Source organism: Podarcis melisellensis, assembly GCF_964234715.1.
Source record: "Podarcis melisellensis genome assembly, chromosome: 14".
Taxonomy (NCBI): domain Eukaryota; kingdom Metazoa; phylum Chordata; class Lepidosauria; order Squamata; family Lacertidae; genus Podarcis; species Podarcis melisellensis.
In genome coordinates, this window is record NC_138546.1 from 28826164 (window position 1) to 28852955 (window position 26792).

At 46.9% G+C, this 26792-nt stretch overlaps 1 protein-coding gene across 2 annotated transcripts in view; it reads left to right on the forward strand.

The window, feature by feature from the left end:
• The first annotated feature begins 381 nt into the window (after window positions 1-381).
• Window positions 382-26792, forward strand: part of SLCO3A1 (solute carrier organic anion transporter family member 3A1) — a 113488-nt gene continuing 87077 nt past the window's right edge. For both annotated transcript variants that reach the window (XR_014162894.1, XM_081888536.1), the window contains exon 1: window positions 382-703. Coding sequence is in view for 1 of the 2 variants with exons in the window: in XM_081888536.1 (XP_081744662.1) it covers window positions 488-703 (216 nt within the window). In the remaining variant the exon portion in view is untranslated. The remainder of the gene's footprint in view (window positions 704-26792) is intronic.

Below are 26792 nucleotides of genomic sequence, written 5' to 3' on the forward strand. Positions count from 1 at the left end.
TTCTACATGCAAGGCAGGTCCTCCTCCTCCAGAAACAGCGCAGAACCAGTATTTCCCGGGGGGTGGGGGGAGAGAAAATACAACGACGACCTGCCCCGCTTCCTCTTCGGGGCGCGCCATTCTCCCCTCTTGGCTCCAGCCCAGCAAAGGCGCAGGCGGGTTGGGCCAAGCAAGCAGCAGCAGCAGCCGCCGCGCTCTGGAGCCGGCGCTGGAGCGGCGGCCGAGAGAGGGAGCGAGAGGGAAGGAAGGAAAGCAGTAGGGAGGGAGCCGAGCAGAGCGGGCGGAGGAAGGAAGGAAGGAAGGAGGGAGCGGGCCGGCCATGGCAGCGGTGCGAGCAGCAGCGGCGGCGGCGGCAGGAGGAGCCCGCCGCAGGAGGCGAGGCGGGCGCGGGCAGCCGTCGTTGCGCGCCTGATTGGCCCCCGGAGCCGCCGCCGCCGCCGCTGCTCCCGGGCGGCCGGTGGGGACGCGGAGAGGGCCAAGGAGGAGGATGCAGGGCAAGAAGCCCCGCGGCTCCTCGGGAGAAGGAGGAAGCGGCGGCGGCGGGAGCAACAGCAGCGGGGACGGCGGGGAGCTGCAAGGGGACGAGTCGCAGCGCGCCAAGAAGAGGAAAAAGAAGAGCTCCCCGTGCGTCTCCAACATCCAGATCTTCCTGGTCTCCGAGTGCGCGCTCATGTTGGCGCAGGGCACGGTGGGCGCCTACCTGGTGAGCCAGCGGGGCCGGGGAGCGGGGGGAGCCGGAGAGGGGGTGCGGAAAGTGCGGAGGGGGAAAGTGGGTGCCACCTTCTTTTGGAGAGGAAGAGAGAGGAATCGGGCATGCGGGTGGCATCTTTAGCCCCTCTCCGCTGTAGCGTCAGCCAAGGCTGCGGACGGTATTGAGGGTCCGGGGGCGAGAGGAATAGGGACCCTCGCTCTATCTCTCTTATTCCGACCTCCCCCCCCCCGCACCTCTCACTCCGGGTCCCGTGCCAGGTTCGGCAGGATGGAAGGTGATGCGAGGAGGGGCGTGTTTGGTGCAGGTGGCTTGATGGACAGCCAGCAGCCTCGATTCCCTCCTGGTGCCCAGGCAAGCTGTCCGCGGCGGCTTCCTCCGGGCATCCTGAGCCTTGCCGTTGAGCTTCGGTTGGGATGAGCGAGAGAGAGGGAAGCGTGGCCTCCCCTGCCCGCAGTTAATGTGGGATTCACACATACCCAAACACACACACACACACACACCTGCATCGGGATCGCCTTCAGTAACTGGCCCTGGCCGCGGTAGTTTCTCCGGAGTAATTCAGTGTGGGGTAGAAATAATCCCATATGCAGTATTCTCTTCCTAGAGATGCTGTGGCTGAGGGGTCCATAGGGGATATACATTCCTAATGCTAATAATTGTAATCATCAACTTGAATTAAGCAGAGGCCATTGTGGGTCAACCCCTCCGTGACCTGATTAACTCTACCCACTCTGGTCTGACACACAGAAGCTGAACCAACAGAGGCAGTGACATCTGTGTATCTAGCTGGCATGGTGATTGACAGCCAGGAAGCCCCTGGTTCAAATGTCGCCTTGGCTAGGAATGCACTCTGCTGCTTTATGATGGCTGTGGCCTCCCCCTTGCCAATTCATAAAGGGGGCAGTTAGTATTCTAACCCGCCTTACAAGGCTGGCATAAAGGTATCCCAGTTAAGGTACATCCGGACATTTAGCCACCGTTGGGTATGATTATACCCTTCTCCCCCAACTACATGCATGCTGCGAAATGAGGCCTAAGAGCACAAAAAACTGCTTTGCTTAAGCCACTTTACCCTTTTCTCCTCTTAGTTGTACATTCTAAGTGTGGGTTACCAGCTGACCAGAAGGGGGGAAAGATCCTGAAACTGTGCCTTGTAATCTGCAGTGATCAGCAGCTTGAAGTGCTTCAAGACCATGGAAACGAGCATTTTCACACCAGAGTGCTGTTTAAAGGCACAAGGACTGGGCAAATAAAGAGAATAAAAACTGGCAACCCTAATCGTAAGCTTTGTGGGGCAGGGGCTTGGCTTTTTCCTGATCATCCTGTTGACTGGTGTAATTGTAGTTGTGAATAATAATAACAATAATTTAATGTACAGCTATATACTGTAGGCCATCATGTGAACATAATTGTCTCCATCCTGCACCTTTTGCTGGCAAAGGGAAAAGGTTATCAGGAGTTGCTAGCAGCAATGGCTATATGCTAAGGACCTGCAGCATCAGGCCGGAGGCCTTTCTAGTCTAGCATCATGTTCTCATAGCGGCCAACCAGATTCCCAGAAGGGCAGCCCACAAGCAGGACCAAACCACAGCAGTGCTTTCTCCCCATTTGTGATTCCCAACAACTGGCAATCAGAGGCACACTGCCTCCTACAGTGAAGGCAGAAAATGGGTCAGGGGTAAACCTTGTGAATATGCTGTCCTATGCAAGGCTAACATATGATGCCCTCCCCGCAGCCCTCACGGTGCTGGTTTAAACCTGGTAAACAAGTGCTGGACTTTGGGAAGGAGGTGTGGGGCTCTGGCAGAGTTCTAGAGCCCCACACCTCCTTCCCAAAGTCCGCTAAGTGCTTGCCCAGCTTTGGGAAGAAGGGAGGAGAACGCTAGGACCCTGCCAGAGCCCTCATGCTTCCTTCCCTAAGCCAGGCAAGTGCTCACTGGGCTTTGAGAAGGTGCCCACCTTGGCTGAGCACTCAGTGCAAGCAAATCGGTGGCACTGTCCTAAAACCACCTCTGAACTGCTGCAGACCCTCAAACATTTCTCTGATGAAAATAGGGACATCCTACTTAATAACAACAACAACATTTGCAGCCCAGCCACTCTGGGTGGCTTCCGACATATATAAAAACCTCCCTATGCAGGGCAGCTTTCAGGTGTCTTCTAAAGGTTGTAGAGTTACTTATCTCCTTGGCTCAGGGGGTCGCATAACTCCACACCCTCCAACATTTCTCTGACGACAATATGGACATCCTAAGGAAAAGCAGGACATTCCTGGATCAACTCAGAAACCGGGACGGCTTCTGTAAATCTGGGACTGTCCCTGGAAAATAGGGACACTTGGGGGGGGGGGGCGTCTGCTGCTGTTGCACTCAGGTCGTGCTTGGGGGCTTCCCATTGGGCCATTTGGTTGCCACTGTGAGATCAGGATGCTGGGCAAGATGGGCCTTTGGCCTGACCCAGCTAGATTCTTCTTACGTTCTTCTCTGATGAGCCAGTGCAGTTCTATTTAGGGCCTGCGTTCAGCCATGAGCTTCTCACCTGACTCCTTGCCCTGAAGGTGAAAGGGAAACAGAGAGAAGCAAAAGAGGAGAAAGGTTTCTGCAGTCACCTGGCTTGCTTGCAAATCTCCAGTGCAGACCACCTTGCAAGCAGGGGGTGGCTATTAGCAAGCTTGGTTTTCTCGTTAAGTGACTCAGCATTTGCTCTGGGGTTGCCAGCTGTCTTTCCCTTTGTATGATGGGGTGAGAACAAGCACACTTTTTGAGTGGCGGGGGTTGGTGGGGAGATAAAAGGTTGGTTTGGAATCTGAGAGCGCAAGGCAAATGGGTTTGATCGGGGGACCAGCTGTGCTGCCCTGAGATCAGATGTCAGGGTACCTGAGCCAAGGAAAGCAAATCGGAAGAGGGAAGAATGGGATACCATCTCTCTGTTCCTCCTCTCGCTCTGTTTCACCTTGCTGGATCGGAGTGACAGCGTGTCATTCACAAGCACGGGGAGCGTCTCATGTCTGGGTTGTCCTGTGTTTGATACAGGCAAAGGCCGCGAGACTGCACATTTGCCGTCGGCTGATTCTGCCCAATATGTGGGTGTCGTTAGGGAGAGGCAGCAAATTCCCTCGGTCGGCTCTTGTGAACAGATGGAAACCGAGCAGCGGAAAGAGTTTGATGTGTGTGCTGTGAAATGCAGGCCTGCGCTGGGTGTTTCGATGTGGCTTGCACGGAGGCAATATTTCATCCAGAGGTGCCGATAGCTGCAGAGGAATGAAATCCAGGTGCAAGCGCATTGAGAGAAGTGCGCCATTGTGAGCTGGCTTGACCATTCTGCTCAAAATGCTGTGGGTTGTAAAATTGCCGGTAAATAGTAAATGGTTCTGGTCCAACTGAGGAACTGTGCTTCGAGCCTTCCCACTCTGCAGTTCTTTCGCTCCCTTAATTGGACTTTTTACGCACCCCCTAATTCAGATTGCTATTTTGGCAGCTGATGTTGAAATCCAAGTTGTTCCATTGCTTTAGAATAGTGTGAGTGGGCTTGCTGTTTCCTTGTTATAAAGTGTGTGTATGTGCACACACACACACGAGAGAGAGAGAGAGAGAGAGAGAGACTGTTCTCTAATTGAAATTGAAAATATCAATAGCAGGAGTTGTACCTCTTCTTTGATCTTGCCGTCAATGCCGTCGATTGAACCTATGAGTCCCTGACCCACCCCCAGTCCAGAGCTTCAGAGAAGCTGTGTTGTCGCTTAACACTCAGCTGTGACCACATTTACCTTGAGTGATTGGAATGCTCTGTGAGCATTCTTTGATATCAGAGCAGCACAGACAAGCAACAGCAAAGCCTCAGAGCCTGAGCCTCAGAGCTTGCTTGGAAGGCCTACTTGGACACAGCATGATATAATCCTTCATTTAAAGCATTTGTATTCTGTCATGCCTCATGTTGGCTGAAAGATTCCTGCATTGCAGGGGGTTGGACTCGATGACCCTCGTGAGCCTTTCCAGCTCTACAATTCTAGGATCCACGCCCAAGGCAGTTTGTTCCAAAAGCATTAAAATCTACCCACCCTCCTTGCCTAGGACAGTATGTGGAGGCTGGTTGTCAAATTACCACTTATGCAGAGTCTATTTTACTCTGGATGGGCTGTGCAGGAAAGTAAAATAGGCAGATGGGGTGTCTGGTTTTGCACCTTGCTTTTCAAATATCTGTAGATGCCTCCCACTGCTTCACTTTGATTTTGCTGGGGGGAGAGCTGGAGCTCAGGGCCAAAGCATTGGCTTTGCCTGCAGAAGGTCAAATACTTCTGCACACAGAAGGCTACAAGTTTCTCTCTAGCATCATTTATTTAAGGACCATAACACGGTCCCTGGTTCAATTCTCTGCATCTCTAGATTGGGCTAGGAATGTCCCCTCCTGAAACCACTGCTGCCAGTCGGTGTAGGCAGGACTGCTTGTGGTTTGACTCAGTATATGACTGTTTCCTGTGCTCTTGTCTCTCATTTCAGCGATCCCATTTCAGGTAGCAGGACAGGAGACGACCCCCCGCCCTGCCCCACCTTAAGCCTGCACACTGAAACACAGTGTGGATGCCCTGGAGAGCAATCTGCCCCACATCTGCTCTGCCTTCCGCCCAGAACATTGAGCAAAACAAGACAGGCAATGTGCCTTCGGTGCTCTGCTAGTTTCCCCGCCCATGAATGCAGCAGCCAATGAAAGTTGTAGGAGGGTGGAGAAATGCACAGTAAAAGGACATTGTGCCTTTTGTTTTATTCACTGTTGCAGGGGAGGGAGGAGGTGAAGTTTGGAGCTGCTGGATTTGGCTATGGCCAAAAGGTCTTGGAGAAGTGCTATCAGCCGTGGTGGGGACTGCTGGGTTCACCTTTTACAAGGCACCTTCAGGTGCTTAGATGTACCCCTGGCATGCAAAGTGTGGTACAGAATGGATTCAGGATTGGAGGATGGGCCAGTCCTCCTCAGAGTCAGTGCCAGTCCTCCTCAGAGTAGATCCACTGACGTTAATGGGCATTATTAAGTCTACCTTCCGACATTGAGGATTTTCGCATTTGTTTTTTGACTGCTTATAATGCTGACTCTTCCTTGCTGCGTTATGAAGTGGTGACTTCTTGATTGACAACTCCTGGATTGATCTGACAGCCAATCCCTCTTCCCAGGGAACCCTGGGGAATTGTAGCTCTGTGGGAAGAACAGAGGTCTCCTAACAGTTCTCAACCCTTAACAAACTACAGAATTCTTTAGTGGGAGCCATGATAGTAGCTTTCCTATCTAAATGCGCTGAAGTTAATGATGTGATTAATTACATTCGTGGATAGTGGTGACAAATAATGTAGGTCTTAGCAGAACTCAGACTGTGGCAGAATGGAAACAGTGCTGATTGCAATGAAGGCCCCAGCTGAACTAACATTTTAAAGCAGTGTCTTACCACTTTAACGGTCATGACTTGTCCCAAAGATTCCTGGGAACTGTAGTTTGTTTAGGGCGCTGAGAATTTTTAAAGGAGATCGTTATTCTCTTCCCAGAACTACAACTCCTAGAGTAGTTTAACAATCAATCCCACTTCCCAGGGAACCCTGAGAACTGTAGCCCTGTGAGGGGAATTGGGGTCTCCTAAGAACTCTCAGCATCCTAAACAAACTACAGTTCCCAGGATTCTTTGGGGGAGACCGATTGGGAAATTTGTTAGTATACAGCTTTACATGGATAGTGCAGATGGGTGGGCCTAAGATAGGCATAGGCAAACTTTGCCCTCCAGATGTTTTGGGACTACAACTCACATCATCCTTAGCCAACAGGACCAGTGGTCAGGGATGATGGGAGTTGTAGTTCCAAAACATCTGGAGGGCCAAGTTTGCCTATGCCTAGTTTAAAGCATCCTTTTTCCAGCTGTTTTTGTGAACCCCTTGAAAACTGTGAGGGGGGCTTGTCAGACCTAAACATTCCTCCCCTCCCCCCAGCTGTGTCAAAACCACCACCATATTATGAAAGCCACAAACCCAGAATTAGGCCACTGACAAAAGCAGCTAAAACTGGAAGGTTTCTAGAGAAAAATGAGTAGGCTGAACCAGCGCCATATTGTCATTATTACAACTGATTTATTAATCTCCTTCTAAACTGCTGTTTCAGTGTGATTTGCACGTAAGAAAATTAAAAGCAGATAAAACCACAAAAGCCACAAGTAGAAGACTAAAATCCTAAAAGTGGACCTTCATGGAAAAGACCCATTTATCTGCTGGGAAAGCCTTTCAGAACAAAAATGTCTTCAACCGTTTCGAGAAAGTGCAGTAGTGGGCACCTGTCAAATCTCAACATGACTGCTATTCCACAGAACGGAGTCAGTCACACTAAAGGCCCTGCTCTTCTGTGTTAATATGGAGAGGGCTTCCGAGATCTTTCGAATTTGCAGGAGAAACTCTCCCACAGACGGCGGCAGGCAGTGCATAAGGGATAAGGCGGTTTCTCAAGTTACCTGGTCCTGAGGTGTATGGGTACTTAATATGTTAGTACCAATACCAACAGTATTATGAAAATTGTTGGTCCCAGACCAAACAACTTCAACAGCCATTATCAGAAGAAGGGAAAAGATTCCAGTGAGGCCCAAGTACACATATTTTCAGTTGTTCTACAGCCTTTCTTTAGATCACCTGAATGGAGCTCATAGGCCACCAGTGGTCAATAGACCACACTTCTGTTACTAGGTCAGGGTTTGTAGACCTTTTTAATCAGCCCAGAAACCAAATTGAGGTTGTTGTTGTTTTTGGTTGATCCAGGAGGAGAGACAAACTCTAAACTCCTCGTGTTTTATTATTCTTGGATATCCATATAATATATGGCACATTCATCCTAACACTAGCAAAGCAGCATTGTATGGCAAATGGTATACTGTGGTACCTCGGGTTACATACGCTTCAGGTTACAGACTCCACTAACCCAGAAATATTACCTTGGGTTAAGAACTTTGCTTCAGGATGAGAACAGAAATTGTGCAGTGGCAGTGCAGCGGCAGCAGGAGGCCCATTAGCTAAAGTGGTGCTTCAGGTTAAGAACAGTTTCAGGTTAAGAACAGACCTCCAGAATGAATTAAGTTCTTAACCCAAGGTACCACTGTAAATTTATTTTACCAATCCTGAAACATGTTGCTTGGTCATGTGCATCCACAGGAATTTTTCTTATGTGTATGTGCATGCGCATGCAAAGTAGATACTCCAAACAAACAAACAAAGTTAACTGAAAGCTGGGAACGGACAGGCTTCAGGCAAAACAAATGAGGAGAACAGTGCCTGAAATGTTGTGCCTCATATCTGAAGTTCCACAAACACTAGAAACATAACTATCTCTCTCTCTTTTTTTATTGAAAGCTGGGAATCTGGGCATTAGGGTTCATCAGCTGTTCGACAGTGGAATTTGCTGCCAAGGAGTGTGGTGGAGTCTCCTTCTTTGGAGGTCTTTAAGCAGAGGCTTGACAACCATATGTCAGGAGTGCTCTGATGGTGTTTCCTGCTTGGCAGGGGGTTGGACTCGATGGCCCTTGTGGTCTCTTCCAACTCTATGATTCTATGATTCTATGATCTGGGGCACGGGGAGTGGTTGCCTTGCTGACTCTGTGGGCAGCCATGTGGTTGGTTGGTCAGACCAGTGAATGGGCCCAAAATGTATCCACAGCTGGGTGTGGATACCAGGGATGTGGTCCAGGTGATGGTGAGTCCAAGGAGTGACCGTTCTCAGAGTTCTCAGGGAAGTAGGGTCGATTCTTCAACTGCTCTGGGAATGGTAGCTCTGCAAGGGAAATAGGGGAACCAGCTAAGTAGAATCATGATGATGATGGTGATGATGCTCATCTGTGACAGAAGGGGGGGATCTGTCAAGGATTCTTAAACTGTGATTCCTCCATTGCAGCAGGTTGGACCAGATGATCCATAGAGGGCTTTCCATCTCTACAATTCTATTATTTTATATCTCTCAGCACCCTTAAACTATAGTTTCCTGATTTTGGGCAGGATGGTGGTGGCAGCCATGACTGTTAAATTGGTACCTCGGTGCTTAAAATGTATTCTGCAGATGCCACCTCTATGAGATCTTACCGGACGCAGACCGAAAGGTAACTAATTATGATGCTGGACGACGTAAGGCATAGGTGATGTAATTTCCAGGGATTATTCTAAATGGGTTTACAAAAAGCATAGTGAAAAATGTAATCCCACTTACTGGGAAAAGAAAGCCATTATAACAGTGGCGTAGCGTGGGTTGTCAGCACCCGGGGCAAGGCAAGTAATTTGCACCTTCTAACCTGTGGATTTGTGCCCCCTAACCCTAACCCCCAGATGTTGCGCCCGGTACGGCCGCCCCCCCTGCACCCCCCACGCTACGCCACTGATTATACAATACACTGCACTGAATGGATGGTATTTGATGCCTACCAGGTTAAAAATAATTTATAATCTTCAGCATGATATATGTGAGGAACCCAGGAACGGACGTAATGAATACATTCTAGAACTGCACCCAAGTAAGGCCTTTTTGACAAGAGATTATAAATATAAGTGGCATAGTTGGGTGTAATGTAGTTTTAAATCCAAAACAAATGCTCCTTTGTTGTTTCCAAAGAATTGTTAATAAGGGGGAATTAGAGCTTGCTATGGCATTATTAATAGCTGTGGGTAATTTGAAAATCTCCCAATAGGCCAGATGCAATGAACGAACGGTGTACCAAAAATCCAAACTAAAGGTGTAAAATAAAGGCTGGCAATAAATATATTGAGAGGTGCAGTTACTTTATAAACTACTGGAACTCAAAAAGTTTTATGTTAGTATTCAACCATAGGTTTTGTTACCTTTAGAATCATGCATTTAAGTCAATTTGAGATGATTTGAAGGGTTTTTTCTTTTCTTTGCCATAGGCTGATATTAATTGCTGGTTTGCAGATGTTTCCTTTGTTATTTAGAATAATATTTAATAATGTGGAAATATAGGGAAATGTTGAACCATTGCTATCCATGTATCTAATGGGGATATTTTCTTTCTTTGAAACAACAACACTTCAGTAAACAGGTGCTATGTGCTTTAATTTTGGCTTATTGTTAATTGTAATTAATTTTGAATGTTTTAAATCATTTTTTATTGTTTGTACTGATAATTTCATTGTTTTTCTCCCCCTTTGTAAGCTGCTTAGGGTTTGTTTGTTTTTTGTTTGTTTTTTACAATCAAGCAGCATATAAATATAATGAAATAAAATAAATAAATAAATACAGGCGATGGATTTAACCCCAAATACTCCTTGCATGGTGCATATTAGAGCACTGACGTGCTGTTCAACTAAGTTTTACTGCGAGCAGCAAAACCTACTGGAACAGTAAGAAACCAAGAAGAAATGAATTTCATTAAGGAATGGGGAAAATTTGTGGAATATCTGAAAAAAATTGTATACATTTAAGTTCATTAGCAGGATTAATGTAACAGGATTAGCAAGTAGTTGGTTTGCTAGAAGCGGCTTAGTTGTGCTGGCCACATGACCCGGAAGCTGTACGCTGGTTCCCTCGGCCAATAAAGCGAGATGAGCGCTGCAACCCCAGACTCGTCCGCGGCAGGACCTAATGGTCAGGGATCCCTTTAACTTTAAGGGTAATGCTAAAGAAAAATCAGGGAGTAACTAATAAATGGAAATAATGTAGGAAATGCAGTATTAAAAATTAACATTATAAGGGAACCGCAAAAGGGGTGGAGGGAAGTCAAAACATATATGTTTATCAGGAAGCTATTGGATTTGTATGTCTGTAAAAATATGTCTGTAAAAATATATATCAAAAATATATCAAAAAAATATATATCATCCAGTAGCCAAACCATGGTGGCACCTCCGGATGCTGCACCCCCCTGCAATCCCTACACAGATCTGGCTGACACAGGCCACAAAACCACAGCTCGCCCCTATACACGAAGCCAAGCCAGAGCACAACTAAGTGCAGTACAGCCATCTTCTCAGAAAAACTCTTCACAAAGTTCAAGAGGTCAAGACACAAAGACTTTAGCAACTAATCCACACCTAATGACCCACCTAAGTGGTACTCAGGATATCACTCAAGAAATCACTCAAGATATCCCTCAAGTAATTAAGGAACAAAAGAAGAAAAGGCACACTAGCCTGGGAACTTCCTCTCTGCCCAGAACATTGGAGGCTATACACCACACCCCCTCAACAGTATTTATAGGAACTCAAACACTGAGATCCTGCTCTGTTCCAGTAACAAGAAGCCGAAAGCACCAGCCTGAAGATGACGAGTGAGACCTCGTCGAAACGTCGCCTAGACACCCCAACTTTTACACGGGAAGACACCCGAGGACACCAAAACCTGCATATATATATATATATATATATATATATATATATATATATATATGAGCAGACATACTGAACTTAATGGCGTTAACATAGTCAGGTTCATTCATTTCAGTGGATCTACTCTAAGTAAAATTTAGCTTACACCCCCTTGGTTTTTAATTGTTGGGTCCTCAGGAACCACTGGGTTGGGTCCTCAGGAACCTGATTCAAGAGCAGCACCATCACCATGCAAACATATGGCATAAAATAAGTAAAATGTGCCCCCCAAAAGCATGTTAAAGGCAGATCCCAGGTGTGAAAATGTAGATAGCGCTACTATGAAATTAAGAGACCTAAGCTAGCCATTCCCATTGATTTCAATTTCAATTATTCACCTGAGTAAAGCACAGGTCAATGAATGGCTTTCAGAGCATGTCCATTCCTGGATGTAATCAAAAATAGCCAGACAAGACAAGGGTGTGGGAAGCATCTGAGAGACGGATGTAGGAGTAGTTCGGTAACAGCAGAGGGAAATGCGGGGTGTGGCTGCAAAGGTTTCCTGAATGAAGACATTATCATTATCACAGACCCTCCAAGTGTTCCTGCTTTCCAAGGAGAGTCCCAGATTTACTGAAGCTGTCCCTGTTTCTGATTTGATCCTGGAATGTCCTGCTTTGCCTTAGGGTGTCCCTAATTTCATTGGCGAAATGTTGGAGGGTGTGGAGTTATGCAACCCCTGAGACAAGGAGATAAGTAACTATACAACTTTTAGAAGACATCTGAAAGCAGCCCTGTACAGTGGTACCTCGGGTTATGTACTTAATTCATTCCAGAGGTCCGTTCTTAACCTGAAACTGTTCTTAACCTGAAGCACCACTTTAGCTAATGGGGCCTCCCGCTGCCACCACACAATTTCTGTTCTCATCCTGAAACAAAGTTCTTAACCCGAGGTACTATTTCTGGGTTAGCGGAGTCTGTAACCTGAAGCGTATGTAACCCGAAGCGTATGTAACCCAAGGTACTACTGTATAGGGAAGGTTTTTTAAAAATGTTTTATATGCTGCCCAGAGTGGCTGGAGCAACCCAGTCAGATGGGTTGGGTATAAATAATAAAATCATTGTTGTTGTCATTGTTGCTGAATAGGATGTCCCTCGCCCAGCTTGTCCGGAGTTTTGGGCTGGGTTGCCATCAGTATGCTGACGACACCCAACTCTATCTGTTGATGGATGGCCATCCTGACTCGGCCCCAGACACACTGACCAGATGTTTGGAAGCTGTGGCTGGATGGTTACGTGGGAGCCGGTTGAAGCTAAATCCTTCGAAGACAGAGGTCCTGTGGCTGGGACGGGACGATATGGGATCGGGGGGGGGGGGCAACTCCCATCTCTTGCGGGGGTGCAATTAGTGCCAGCACCATCCGTTAAGAGTTTGGGTGTAAGCTTCGACACCTCCCTTTCCATGGAGGCGCAGATTGCAGCTATAACAAAGGCGGCATTTTTTCATCTCCGCCAAGCTAAGCAGTTGGCTCCTTACCTCTCTCGCCCTGACCTAGCCACTGTGATCCATGCGACGGTCACCTCCAGACTGGATTATTGTAACTCGCTCTACGTGGGGCTGCCCTTGAGACTGACCCAGAAACTCTAGCGGGTGCAGAATGCTGCAGCGAGACTCCTTACGGGGTCTTCGCTGCGAGACCACATTCACCCGGTGCTATACCAGCTGCACTGGCTCCCGGTGGAGTACAGGATCAGGTTTAAGGTGCTGGTTTTAACCTTTAAAGCCCTATACGGCCTAGGACCCTCGTACCTACGGGACCGCCTCTCCTGGTATGCCCCACAGAGAAACTTACGGTCTTCAAATAAAAACATCTTGAAGGTCCCAGGCCACAGAGAAGTTAGGCTGGCCTCAACTAGAGCCAGGGCTTTTTCGGCTGTGGCTCCGATCTGGTGGAACGCTCTGTCACTAGAGACTAGGGCCCTGCGGGACTTGACATCTTTCCGCAGGGCCTGCAAGACAGAGCTGTTCCACCAGGCCTTTGGCCAGGGCACAGCCTGACTCCCTCCCTCGGCAATCTTCATGGAGCTCTGGCCCAATGGTTGCCAGTGGCTTGATTTGAATCAATTTTACAATGAATGATTTTAGAGTGTTGTTTGTACTGTACTTTTGTACTGTTTTATTTTTGTTAGCCGCCCTGAGCCCGGCTTTGGCTGGGGAGGGCGGGATATAAATAAAATTTATTTTTATTATTATTATTATTATTTTCATTGGAGAAATGTTGGAAGGTAAATTCAATTATGAATCCCTTCTCATGATGCGTGTCAAACTGAGTTACAATATAATGACACGTATGCATGCATGTGTGTATGTGTGTGTAGAATTAGAAAAACAACAGCTATAAACGCTGAAACACTTCAAACAACAACACATACATAAAGTCAGGTCAGAACCAGGACACACATCAACCGCGATACATATTTTAGAAGGCTTGTTGAAAGGGGAATATGTTTAGCAGGTACCAGAAAGCCTGCAAAGAAGGCGCCTGTCTGTTATGCAGTGGGAGGGAGTTCCAAAGGGCAAGTGCCGCCACACTAAACGTAGCTTGCCAAAGGGGTGTCCTTTCTTTATGCTGTGTTGGAACATACGAGAGCATTCAGTCCATAGTGAGCAGCCAGTTGCACGTCGCAACAGGCTGGTCGGGTGATGTAAATGCAGAGTGCTTTAAGAGCTAGCCAGACTTTATCATGCCACTGCTGCTACTTGACACCACCCTCTTCCCTTCTGCAAAACCTATTATTAGGATTATACTGAGCCAGCCAAAACAAGCCCTAGGTGGGGCTCGGGACAACCAGCAAGTATACCTAAGGAATTTATCAGTGAGACCAACTTTGCTGACTCCTTTGTGGGATTTCTTTCAAGCTCATGTTTATGCTGCCCACAATGCTGTTACAGAAGAAAAGCACTAAGATGTTATGTTTCTCTTTTATCCCAAAGGCCAGCTTCAGTTTTGTGCTGCTTAAGTAGCATTTTTTTTTAATTGTTTGCCGTTTATAAATCACTTTTACAAATGCTTTACAATCCAGTTTCAACCCTCCTTGAAACAGGTCAGTTGCAATTTATCACATAACCCACAGAAACATTTTTAGGTTGCCAGGAAGCCAACGGTTACGCCCTTCCCCATTTTTCATTTCTGCAGATTTAGCTTAAATATTTTAAAATTTGATGTCCTGTGGCCGATCATCTGTTGCTGGAGCCTTCTGCCCGAGCCACTGAATGAGTTACTGGGATGTTATGGAATAGTTGCAGGCATTCTGGCTGCTTGCTGGAGAAAGTGTCAGCGCTGGATTGCATCAGAACAGCCTCTCTAGCAGGCTGGGCATTTCTGACAGCAACACGGACCTGTTTGATTTCAGCCTTCGTATGCTACTAAGGCAATGTGATTCAGCCAAGGAGAAACCATTTTCAAGGGGCTATCAATCTGCGTTGGTAATGTGTCATTTGGTCCATCACCAAAGCAACAAGGCCCTGTTGGTTTCTGCTTTCTTCTCTGTGCAGCGAAGTGCTTGTCACGAGACAGGTTGTTTACATTCCACAGAGTCTGTACTGTTGGAGGTTTTCCCACGGGAACTAGAGACTGGATATGACGTACACTGGTTTCCTGTTTTTCACTGTTCTTTGCAGTTTCAGTTTGTGATTCTCTCCGTGCTTTTTGAGGAGAGATGACGCTTTCTCTGCTCCGGCAGAGGGAAGATGTTTTTCTGTAACTTACCAGCTTTGAACTGTAAATAAAGTAGTATAGAGCATGTTGGCACGTGCTTTTCATCATTCCGCTGTGCACTGGACACTGCTTATCCCCAACATTTGGTTATGGGCCCAGCACGCTTCCGCTGCGCACTGGACACTGCTTATCCCCAACAGGCCCTTACAGAAAGTCTACAAGGTCCATTATCTAAGCCAGGGATGAGGAACCTGTGGCCTACCAGATGTTGCTAGATTACAGTCCCCATCATCTGATTGGCCAGCAACATCTGGAGGGCCACGGGTTCCTCATCCCTCAATGAATGACCAGTAGTTTTTCTTGGTGAATTGTGGTTAGAACAGTGGTTCTAAAATTATAGTCTGGGGAACCTTGACATTGCTTTTGTAGCTCATCAGGATCATAGGAGTGGACAGGTTTTTCAGAAAGGCACCAGCCACCATTCCTTGCAGTGTGCAGCCACAAAGGAAAACTCAAACTGTGTCCTGGGATGACAAGACCCCATAGGCCTGGCCAATGCACAACATGTTCTTTTGTGCAACTAAGAATGTACCCCAGTATCTTCTGCAATGTGCAAAGGATTTCATGGGAGAGGAGACAAAGAAAGCTGTCTTATTCTAGGTACATTGATTTGCCTGTCTGGTCCAATATTGTCTCCTCTGACTGCGAGTGACGTTCCAGGGTCTCAGGCAAAGAGAGGTCCCATTCACTATCTTTGACCTGATCCTTTCTAATATGAAATGCCAAAGAATGAAACTGGATCATTCTGCATTCAGAGCGGTGCTCCATTAAAATTGAGCGACAGTCTCAGACTTTGGGCCCAGTGTTGTAAGAACATAAGAAGACCCTGCTGGATCAGTCCCATGGCCCATCTAGTCCAGCATGTGGTTCTCACAGTGGCCAACCAGATGCTTGTTAGAATCCTGGACCCATGCACAAGAGCTCTCTCCCCTCCTGTGGTTTCCATTAACTGGTATTCAGAAGAATTAATGCACCCAGCTATGAAATCAGAGCACAGCCATCATGGCTAGCAGCCATTGGAAGCCTTCTACATGATTTTGCCCAATCCTCTATGAAAGCCATTCAATCTGGTAGCCATCACTAAGTCCCATGAGAGTTAGCTCCATAGTTTAATTATGGGTTGCATGAAGAGGTCCTTTCTTTTGTCTGTCCTGAATATCTCAACATTCAGCTGGATATCCACGAGTTCTAGTCTTCTGAGAGAGAGAGAAAAACCTTTTTCTATACCCAATTTCTCCCACATCATATCCTTCAGCATTTCTCTGATGAAAATAAGGACATCCTAAGCAAAGACAGGACATTCTGGGCAGTGGCATAGCTAGCCGTTTGGGTGCCTGGGGCAGCGCGCACACCCTGCAGCCAGGGGTGGAGCGAGCTGCCCATGGGGGCGGGGTGAGCCAAGTCAGGGCCCACTACGTGGAGCCTCTCTGCAGCCTCCCCCTCAGCTGTAGGGCGGCTGAGGCAGTGGGCAGACACAAGCCCCGAGCTGCTCGAAAAAGCAGTGCGGAGCTTGCAGGCAGTCCGCCCGCCACCTCCCTCTCAGGAGAGATGCTCAGGCATGCTGCAGGCCCCGCAGTATGACACCCAGTGCCCCCCACCTCCTCACCCAGCTATGCCTCTGATTAGGCAGATTCATGGAGGAGAGGGCTGTCGAAGGCTATGTTTCCGAGCACAGTTCAAAGTATTGGTGTTGACCTTTAAAGCCCTAAACTGCCTCGGCCCAGTATACCTGAAGGAGCATCTCCACCCCCATCGTTCAGCCCAGACACAGAGATCCAGCTCCGAGGTCCTTCTGGCAGTTCCCTCACGGCAAGAAGAGAGGTTACAGGGAACCAGGCAGAGGCCCTTCTTGGTAGTGGCACCTGCCCTGTGGAACGCCCTCCCATCAGATGTCAAAGAGATAAACAACTACCTGACATCTGAAGGCAGCCCTGTTCCGGGAAGTCTTTAATGTGTGACATTTTAATGTATTTTTAATCTTTGTTGGAAGCCACCCAGAGTGGCTGGGGAAACCCAGCCAGATGGGTGGGGTACAAATAATAAATAATAATTATTATTATTATTATTACTACTAGCCATAAAGACTGTGCTCTCCCTGCAAAGTTGGAGGCAGCAACGCTTCTGGTTTCTGGAAATCACTCGAGGGGAGGGTGCTCCTGCAGTGGTGTAAGAAGGGGTGTGCGGTGGGTATGGGAGTTATTTTTTCAAAAACACACATCTTTGCCATTTTGTCACATCCCTCAGTGATGACACCCGGGGCGACCCGCGCCCACAGCACCCCCTTCTACACCACTGATTCTGGGATCAAATCAGAAACCGAGACAGCTCCTGTAAAGCCGGGACTGTCCCTGGAAAACAGGGACACTTGGAGAGTCTGCATGCATAGTTTAATAAACTTTGATCATGTCCCCTCTTACTTGCCTTTTCTCTAAACCAGAGTCCCAAATGCTGCCGCCTTTCTTCATAGCTGGGTGGCTCAACTCCTTGATCCGTCTGGTTGTCCTTTTCTTCCAGAGTTGTCTACACTGGCTGGCAGCTGCTCTCTGAATATTCCAAGTGGAGACTTTTCCCGCTTGCCTGGAGAGACCAGGGACCAAACCTGACTGCTTTGGCATTCGCAGCACGTTTCCTTAGCAGATATAACTATTAATTTATTCATTAGGATAACTTATAGCCAGCCTTTCCAGAAAACACAATAGTGCTCAGCGTGGATAACAGCTCCAACGCCCCCCTCCAAAAAAAAAAACAAAACCCAGTAGAACAACAATTAAAGCAATTAAAAAGCAAAAAAAAGCAAAGCAGAAGCAAGACAGACAATTAAATCATCAGAGCTGGCTCAAAATATAAATAAAAATGCAAGCATGTGGGAAAATGGGCCGTTTGGAAACGGTTGTGGGTAGAATAATTCTGCCTTGCCTTGCAAGCTTTGGAAGAGGAGAGGTGTCCGGCTGGGAGAGAAGGGACATTCTTCTTCTCACCAGTCTATTTGCCATCCTTGGGACCCCCTGAGATACTCACCAAAACCACCTGTAGCCTGGAACTGAATGGGTGCAGCACAGCTGATTGAGGTCTGAAAGGGACACAGCAGCAAGAAGCCTGAGAAAGCTCCACACACACACTCCTGGGTACAAGCCTAGCGGGAGAGACTAAGGTGATGTCAATTTGTTTCAGAAACTCTTCTAGTCATGAGATTTTGGGGGTGATCTGTGAGATTGTTTGGCCCCAGGGAGAGAGCCAGGGGGGGAATTGTGGCTGAGAGTCAGGAGGCTGAGCGACATTGAGTGGGGAAGCATGTCAGAGGAAGGAATTTATATCAATATTCGTTAGCAATTCGTATTACGGTATTACTAATTCCCGTAATAACTAATGTGTGCTGTATGCAGGTTAAATTTCTTTCTAGATTATTTATTTGTTTCATGATATGTATATACTGCTTGATTATTATGTTTTTTTTAAAAAAACACACTCTCAAAGTGGTTTACAAAAAGAAAACAATGAAACTATCAGATTTGTGTGTGTGTGTGTGTGTGTGTATTCTCTTTCTCATCTTTTCTCTCATTTCTCTCTCTTAATTATTTTTTATTAGATATTTTCTTGTGTCACAAAACAAACAATTAAACAAGTAAAAGCACATATAGCCTCTCCTTTTTCTATTCATAGAGTAGTTTTCGCAGCTCGCTTATGTTCGGTGTGAGACACTATTGTCATAGACATCATACAGTTTGGGGGGGTAAGAGAGGGGAGGGACGCAGAGAGACGAGGTGGGGCAATGTTCTTTCCTTCTATTGCATAGTGTTTGTGTAGGGTTTTGTGTTGGCATCACGTAGGTAGGTCCTTTATTTATATATAAATTTTTATTGGCAATTTGTGGCACCTGCCACAGTGCTGGTGATATATAAACAGCCTTTATTTAATTTATTCAGAGCATGTGTCCACATCCCTGTGCTTCCCCCCTCCCCCCCCCCACACCCTCCAACATAAAATATCCCTGGTAATGTTTTCCAGAACATTCGCCAAGATGGCACAGCAAAGGGGGCTCTTCTGCAGCCTCACAAGAGCTCTCAGCTGCCATTTGACACGTATGAAGGGCTTTGGCTCTGCCGCCTGCACCTCCCTGTGTCCACATCCAGCTTCCACTTTGCATAGCTTTTATGCAAATGCAAACCCACGCTGCTTGCTCAGAGGCGGCTGCATGCACCCTGCTATTTTCACGTTCTCGTAATGTTCTGTTTATGTTCTTGTTTGGATCCTGTCTAATTATCCCATAAGCACTTCGAAAATAGAAATTAGGGTGGACTGAAATGGCACCGGCAAAGGCCCCACTCAGCTTGGGAGTTTCGCCCTGTCGGGTTTAGTCCAAGCTCATGGTGGTCAGATTCCCAGCAGACTTGTCAATATAGTGGTATCTCAGGTTACATACGCTTCAGGTTACAGACTCCGCTAACCCAGAAATAGTACCTCAGGTTAAGAACTTTGCTTCAGGATAAGAACAGAAATCGTGCTCCGGTGACGCAGCAGCAGCAGGAGGCCCCATTAGCTAAAGTGGTACTTCAGGTTAAGAACAGACCTCCGGAACGGATTAAGTACTTAACCCGAGGTAGCACTGTACTGGCTTTCCCTGGTCACCTCTGGCGAGGAAGAAGGCCCTCCAGGTGATCAGGCCAGGAGGCCCGATAAAGCTTGGTTCATTTAGGCTTCAGCTGACTAAGACTGCACTGCTAACCCTTCTTACCTAGAAGCAACCTCCACAGAATTCTATTGGGTTTACTTCTGAGTAGGCATTGCACTGTAAATCAGTATATTGAGGGCAGGTAGGCGAGATACTTGGTGGGTTTGTAACTCTTCTGGCATTTATATATTTATGTAATTTATTATTTATTATTGCTTTTAGGCAATTATATATAATAGAATATATAATTTCTATTCTATTCTATATTGCTTCTTAGGTTACACCATGGGTAGGCAAACTAAGGCCCGGGGGCCAGATCTGGCCCAATCGCCTTCTAAATCCGGCCCACGGACTGTCCAGGAATCAGCATGTTTTTACATGAGTAGAATGTGTGCTTTTATTTAAAATGCATCTCTGGGTTATTTGTGGGGCATAGGAGTTTGTTCATATTTTTTTCCCCAAAATATAGTCCGGCCCCCCACAAGGTCTAAGGGACAGTGGACCAGCCCCCTGCTGAAAGAGTCTGCTGACCCCTGGATTACACAGCCAAACCCACCGCTGTTTTTAAAATATATGGAAACCATACAGGATCAATATGATTTAGGCTGTTTTCCTTTTGTGTACTGCTTTGAAAGTAGGGCCTTAAGCAGCATTATGGAAATTATAAGTTACAGAAAGAAATGAGATGAATACAGGAAGAATAGTTGAGCTGAACGTCTTAAAAAGTCTGGGTCACTCATCAGAATCCTCCTTCACCCCGTGCTGAAAAGGCAATGGGGACAGCACCAGTTGAACTTCTCTGGGGCGAGTTACAGAGGTGGGGGTGCCAAAGCAGAAAAGGCCCCGTCCTGAATTTCCTCTCACTTGAGATGGTTCTAGGACCTGCAAAAAGGCATTAGAAAAAGGAGAGGGACAAGTGTTATTGCTTCTAGGCACATCTGGTGTCTTTTTAATATTAAAATAAAGGTCACGAGCTGTGGGGACATAGGCTGCTTTCTGGTCTCTCTGGACACCTTCTAACTGATGTTAGGAAATGTCAGGGAACTGCCATCGGAGCTAGAGGCGGAGGGAAGGCTCCAGAGGGATGCCGGAGAGGGTCCCAGTAGGGAGAGAGGCAGCCCATCTGCTGGGGAAGGAAATCAGCATAACACCAGTGGAGAAGGGGGGCAGATGGGGGAATCGGAGAGGAGGCTCCAGGACTCTTCACCGGAGACCAGCGGGGAGAGCACGGGTCCTCCGCTGCCCACACCCTCCCTGCGCAGAAGACTTCCGCGCAGGGAGAGTAGGAGGAGACTTGGCGTCAAAGAACTTCTTTGCTGGAAGAAGTTCAAGAAACGCCCACTGACGGATTCTGCCAGCGACTGAGACAGCCACAAAGTGAAGGGCTGTCCAGACAAAAAGGGTTCAACCAGGTAACCTAGCCAGGAGTGGCGGCAACTTACGCATGAGCAACCCCTTAGAACCTTCCAAGGCTGTTGTAGGATTTCTTGGGCACATGTTGAGCGCTTGAACTGCAGGTGCTAAGTGTTATTATTATGAGGCCTGTCAGACGGTTAGTGGCATTTCAGTTGGTTAGTCCCCTTTTAACCAGTAATCAATTTATCCTTCAATTTAATTATTATTATTTTAAACTGGTCAATTTGCAAATAGCCAAATCCTCAATGATGTTGGTGTTGTGAGAGGTTTGGTGGAGCAGAGCAAGCCAAAAAGCTTGGTTTTGAAAAAGGAAATAAAACTATGCCCTGCAATTGGATTTCTCTTCTCTGCTTGCCCCCTACCCCACATTTCAATCTTATAAAGCCCCCATCCTTCTTAGGAGAGTGTTGCATACCTTTTTCCTTCTGTCTAACAGAGAATGTTTGTGCCTAATAATAATAATAATAATAATATTCCCCACCCTGAAGCTGATATTGTGGCTTATCTTGAAACAGAATTATTCTTTTTTGCAGCAAGAAGCAAAGCTTTCAGGTCTGACAGCTTCCAGGGTTGCTTTTTTCATTTTTTTTGCAGAGCAAAGAGCCTGATTTAATTTTCTCTCCTCGGTCTTTAGCCTTCGAGAGTGCCAGAGAGCTCCAGTTCAGGCTGACCTAGTTGCAAGGACCCAACATCTGCCAGAGTCAGGGGGTGCTTCAGATAAAAGACTGTCCATCTGGGGGATGTGTTGCTGAAGAAAGCAGTTCCATGCCTGCTTTGGGCTGGCTGTTTAAACCGAGGCCTTTGGAGAACTTGATTATTGCTCACCAGTCCTGGCTCTGAATGTGGCTGGCTGGGTGAACATAGGAAATTGCATGAATCGGACCCTTGCCACACTTCACTCAGTATTGCTCCCACTGACTGTCAGCAGCTGTCCAGAGTTTAAGACAGGGATTCTTTCTTAACCCTACCTAGAGATGCTGAGGACTGGACCTGGGGCCACTTATGGTAAAAAGACCTCGTGGTGGGAAGGAGACTGGGAAAGAGAAGAGCTGTGGTGTCAAGGAAAAGCATACTAACTGGGAAAGTGAGGGGGAGCTGGGCCAGTTTGGGCTGAAAAACAAGGCCATCTCTATCCTCAGATTTGCAGTCTAGAAGACACAGCATAAAAGGAAGAAGGGAGGAAGAGGGAGGAAGAAAAAAGCAAGCTCATTCCCCAGTTCAGGTTAGTGTTCTTATAACAGCTAGCTGGGATGGAAAAGGCTTAGGTAGCCTGATGAAATTCTCAGAGACAGTTGAAGGAGCAGAAAGGTAAGATCCTGATGGCACAGCACTGCTTTCCTTCTCTCTCTTTCTCTCTTGCATCCTGATGGAATGGTTGCAGCTAGGTGACAGCCGAAGGAAAGCCAAAGGCAGCAAAGCCAATGAAACAGCCTTGCTTGCCTTCTCTCCTGCTGCAGCCTGATGAAATTGCATCTATTTGTCGATTATATCCAGCTTCACCCCCTCCCATCTTGTGTGTGTGTGTGTGTGTGTGTTGTCATGCCTGTTTCTCTCAGGCTTGGTTCACACACTGTGTGCCCATCGCACGGGATTCCATGTCAGGTGTCAGTTGGGCAGATCAAGGCTCTGTGCTGTACTGAGAAAACCCAGAAAGAAAGAAAGAAAGAAAGAAAGAAAGAAAGAAAGAAAGAAAGAAAGAAAGAAAGCGCTTTTACACTTTCTGCCTTCCATACATTTAATTTGTGAGATTTCAGCTTGCCAGCCTTCAGCCGCATAAGGTTGAAATCTCACAAATTGAATGTGCGTAAGATCCGATTGTACTGCATTTCCGTCTCTGACATTCAGGCTTTCTCCTCTCAATACAAGCTGCAACATCTTAAAACACTGAGGAGAAATGCTGACGGGGAAGCTGTGCTAGTCAGTTACAGCAAACACACAATCCCTTGTGGTAACAGATTTACTGTGGCAAAAGCTTTTGTGGACCAAAGCCGACTATATCATATGCTCGGGGTGTTATTCTCTGTTGGCAGATACTGGGTTTGCTTGCTTGGCTTGGGATTTGATGTAGGTGATCCTCCTGGCTCTCCAGAAAGAACTAAACATGTGTAAAGAATTCTAGGCAGATCTGGCAATAATCCATCAAGTGGTTGCATTTTAATTTTTTTTAAGATTGCAAGAAGCGTATGCCTCTCTTGCCTGTATTAGACTGGTTTCATCTTAGATCCTGCACTGAATTCAAAAGATCCAGTGGAGTTAAAGTATTTCTTGTTCAAATATTAGAACTTGAGGACATCTGGTGTCGCTGAATGTTGGATAAAGGAAAGCCTGCCTTCATTCTGTGCATAGTTAAACTATGGAACTTGATTCTTCAGGAGTCAGTGATGACCGCCAACCTGTAAAGGTAAAGGGACCCCTGACCATTAGCTCCAGTTGTGACCAACTCTGGGGATGTCGCTCATCTCGCTTTATTGGCCAAGGGAGCCAGCGTACAGCTTCCGGGTCATGAGGCCAGCATGACTAAGCCGCTTCTGACGAACCAGAGCAGCACACGGAAACACCATTTACCTTCCCGCCGGAGCGGTACCTATTTATCTACTTGCACTTTGATGTGCTTTCAAACTGCTAGGTGGGCAGGAGCAGGGACCAAGATCACCCCATCACAGGGATTCAAACTGCCAACCTTCTGATCGGCAAGTTCTAGGCTCTGTGGTTTAACCCACAGCGCCACCCACGTCCCGACAACCAACCTAGATAGATGGCTTTAAAAGAGGATTAGCCATATTCACAGAGTTGAGGGCTATCAATGGCTGCTAGGCACGAGGGCAGTATTCTTCCTCCACTTTTGGAGGCATTATACATCTGAATATCAGTTGCTGGAAACCGCAGGAGGGGAGCAAGCTGTTGTTCTTGGGTCCTGTTTTTTGGCTTCCCATTGGGGTGTCTGGTTGGCCAGTGAGAGAACCAGAGGCTGGATAAGATGGGCCTTTTGCCTTGCCCTATAGTGCCCTTCTTACATTGGTTAGTCTATTAAAACCATCTATGTTCCTTCCTTAGGCTTTTAAAAACTATGTCAGGTGGGTTAATGAATTCCAATTCATCTTCTTCTCAATAAGATGCAGCTTTTGTTCTTACCACCTACATCTCTGTGTGCCTGTGAGATGTGTGGGAGAGAGAGATTACTTGTGGTGTTTTTAACAGCTTGGCAGGTAAGTCTGTGTGTGTCAGAGAGAGAGAGGGAGAGAGAGAGAGAGAACTTATATAATGCTTGTAAGTACAAAATTTGGTTCCCAGGAGTTTGAATTCCCAGCACTCTAGGGAACAAAGGCTCATCTTCAGGAAATATGGAGCAAGTGAGAATGAACTTTTCTTACATCTGGCAATTAAAATGTGTCAGAAGCACTCCGGATGCAAATTGGTGTTGTTTGTTAGCTCCAAAATGGAACCTTAATTTGCCGAGGGGATTTATTTTACAAATTATTCGCAACAGAGGAGACTAATCAAGCATCCTGGGGCAGCAGCAGCACCTCCTTTCCATGTTGCTGCCTCCTTGCAGCTGAGCTCCTCCTTCCTTGCCCGCATTGTTTATATTTGTTTTTATTAAGGGCATTGTTAACCTGCCCTTCATTAATGGATCCCCAGGCTGGGTTACACCATCATTTTAAAACAATCTAAAATGGCAATTGAGACGGTAATCTAGACAAAACAAGAGGCACTCCTGATATAAGCTGAAAACAGAAGAGCAAACTCCAGCACAGGAATTGCAGCCGCTGCAGGCGAACTTCCCTGCAGACCTTCTCGGGTGCTCAGATTGGCAGAAGTTCAGTGGTAGTGACGTCCCAGGAGAAGGCATTCTCAGTGGCAGGCCCTAAGTTGTGGGGTTCCTTCCCAACAGCAGTGGGCCTGGCATCTTCAGCATATACCTCAAGGACCGCCTCTCCCTATATGAACTGACCCATACTGTGTGACCATCATCTGAGGTCCTTCTTTGGGTGCTTCCCCCACTAGAGGTCTGCAGGGTGGCCACATGGGAACAGGCCTTTTTAGTGGTGGCTCCCCATTTGTGGAATGCCCTCCCCAGGGAGGCTCACCTGGCACATATATTTAGGTGTCAGGCAAAAACATTTCTCTTCAACCAGGCATTTGGCTGATTAACATTCTATGGCCTTTTAAATCTGTCTGGGGGGGGAGGTTATTGTTTTGATTTTACTTTATTATGTAATTTGTGTTTTCATTTTGTATTTTTACGTTGTGACCAACCCTGTGATCTTCAGGTGAAGGGCAGTACATTTTTTTTATTGATGATGATGATGATATAGCTTTTGCCTTATGCCCTGGCCCTGGACATTCGAGAGAGACAGAGATTTTAGAACCCGCTCTGTTTTGTATTTTGGTTTAAACTGTTTCAAATGCTGTATTTCATATTGCTGCGACCCATTCCTGGGGAAGGGTGGGCTGTAAATCTAATGATAAATCTCATTAATTAGTAATAAATTACTAATCACGCAGGTTTTAAATGCCACCGAAATATCAGCCTTATCTGTGCCAGGCATGCTTCCAGGAGCAGGTCATTTCATAGCTGTGGTGCCACCACTTGTCCCCATCCAACAAATTGATTGGACCTTTGTGAGACGCCCTAGATCAGCCTTTGCCAACCATGTGGCAAACCCTCCTCATTTAATCCCCACAACAATCCTGTAAGGTAAGTTAAGTTAAGAAGGCAATAACTGGCCTGAGCTCATTTAATGAGCTTTGTGGGCAAATTAGGATTTGAACCCCTCTCTCCTGGGTCCTAGTCCAACACTCTAACCACTGTACCACACTGGCTCTCTGCAAATCTGTCAGCTAAGAGTCTGGAGTCTGAATCTTTCATGGCTTTCCCTGTCTCTTACTTGGTAAATCCCATTTTTGTGTGACAGGCGGATATTTTGGGTGGATGCTGAGGTCAGCAGCTTTTCACCCATCAGGCTGTTTCTGTGGGGATGATGATGAGCACAGTTATCTTTTGACATTGGAAGTCAGTGTTTGTGACATTAGCAGGGAATATATCACAGTTTCCTTTAACTGGACTGGGGAGGGCGGCGGCGGAGGGGAGATGGGGTCTTCTCACAGAATCAGTGCTCAAAGCTTGTTAAAATGAGAACAATTTTTTGGGGGGATAGGATCCTAAAGCAGATCTCCTAAATACATAATCGCTTTGCAAAACGATAAATGAAAATGGTTCCCTATTATATGTTTTTTTCAAAAATAGCTGTGATGATGTTTGGATTCAGAGGTGCCTTCTTTTCCTTTTCTGTAAGGAGTTGCATTACAAAACAAACAGTATTTCTGACGTTAGACCCCTGGGAAATGTTTGTTTTTCTAATTATTCTCAACCCCTTTGCACTGCTTTCTGAACTGGATTGCTGCACATCTGTCCTTGCTTGCATCTCTAGAAATGCTGCCAGCAAAAACGTGGCCTGTTCTGCATGGATCTGAGGGCCATTGAACCTCAGGGCTTTTTCACACTTCCATTTACCCCTCTGCTTTCCCCCCAAGAAAACCTGTGATTTGGTGCTGAATCAGGACGAATGGCCATCAGGTTTTCCATGGATTGCGATCTGTTCCAATTTAGCCCCAAAGAGCAGGTTTCCCAGGGGAAAGCAGAAGGGTAAGGGCAAAACCGCTGGAACTCCTGCCTTCAAAGTGTGGGACAAGTGGGAAACTGCTCAGCCCCTTGCTTTCTAGGCACGGAACAAGCAGACGTGTGGATGAACCCTCGCAGTGGATGCTCCTTGCACCTTCATCCCTCCCCTTGCCTGACTTGCAAGCCATCCCTCCTTCACTCACTCACAGAAGAAACCGCAAGGCTCTTTGTGTATGAAGTGTTATTACTGGTGTTCTCTACTTGCCAAGAAGTG